The following is a 1,000-nucleotide window of genomic DNA, read 5'->3' as shown; positions in this document are numbered from 1 at the left end:
AGGGTTAGGGAGAGTTGTTTTTTGAGAGGGTTAGGGTTACCGGATTTGAAGGTAGGGGTAGGGAGAGTTGTAGTAGTAGCAAGATAGGAAAGAGAGAGAAAAAAGCATTATTGGCGTGCATCGAAGAGCCCGTGGCCGACCCAGACCCCAGGAAGGAGATAGAGCCCGAGCCCGTAGAGGCAGCCATTTGGAAGGCCACCGACCAGATGATCCGGTTCAGCCAGAGGACGGTGGTGGGTCGGTGTGGAATATTCGTACGCATGGAGGCCATCCGAACGGAGAAGCACCAGACGAGGTATCAGCCATTGCAGGGATACATGGACGAGAAGACGATTGTCAAGCATTCGCGGGCGTGGAAGCAGATTATGATGTTTTTTGCACGTACACAGCGAGAGCACGAATGGACGAGTCCAGCGTATCGATTCAAGGCACGACAACGGAGGGCATGGGAGAGAGTAGTGGAGGAAGCAGAGCGATTGGTGGGGGAGGAAGACAGTGCAAGTGAAAGTGAAAGGGAGGAGAGGGAAGGGCAAGGTGAAAGAAGAGAAAGGAGAGAAGAGGGCGAAGAAGGAGAGAGTAGAGGGACAGGCAATACGCAACAGGAAGAGACGTTGACCCGCATCCAACGCGCGTGTTTGCAATTTTGCATCGAGTTGTTGGATCACCAAACCACGCAGAACGAGTATGAGAGCCCGTTGGTGTGCGCATTGGCGGTATTGGGGGTAAAGGAGGATGGATGGAAGGGACCCGAGCAGTATCCACCCATTTTGTCAGCCGTCATCAAGCAAGCCCGGTTCATGGTCGTGCAACAGGCCGTAGAGTTGTCCCGTAGATTGGACGAGGACAGCGCATACGAGAGCGACGGAAGCGAAGAGAGAAAAGGATGTGTGCAGTTGGTCAGCGAAATGATGGACAGATTCATGGTGAGAGGCACGCACGGTCCCATGCAATGGGTGTTGGATTCGCGGACGTATGGATTGAAGATCCAATTCAACACAAC

The 1,000-nt window shown here is 53.4% G+C and overlaps 2 protein-coding genes across 2 annotated transcripts; both read left to right on the top strand.

Annotated features, from left to right (window-relative positions):
• Nucleotides 1-95: 95 nt before the first annotated feature.
• On the top strand, nt 96-422 carry BU24DRAFT_325329 (uncharacterized protein; the record flags this gene model as incomplete). Its single annotated transcript, XM_033522974.1, has 1 exon — nt 96-422. A coding segment is annotated over one exon (327 nt), but the record flags the coding sequence as incomplete, so codon positions are not given.
• A 150-nt stretch (nt 423-572) lies between these two features.
• On the top strand, nt 573-755 carry BU24DRAFT_326537 (uncharacterized protein; the record flags this gene model as incomplete). The annotated part of the gene is made up of 1 exon (XM_033522987.1): nt 573-755. A coding segment is annotated over one exon (183 nt), but the record flags the coding sequence as incomplete, so codon positions are not given.
• Nucleotides 756-1,000: the final 245 nt, after the last annotated feature.

Source organism: Aaosphaeria arxii (genome assembly GCF_010015735.1).
Source record: "Aaosphaeria arxii CBS 175.79 unplaced genomic scaffold BU24scaffold_55, whole genome shotgun sequence".
NCBI lineage: Eukaryota > Fungi > Ascomycota > Dothideomycetes > Pleosporales > Aaosphaeria > Aaosphaeria arxii.
The sequence above is the reverse complement of the archived record's forward strand: the minus strand, read 5'-3'. Positions and strand labels throughout refer to the sequence as shown.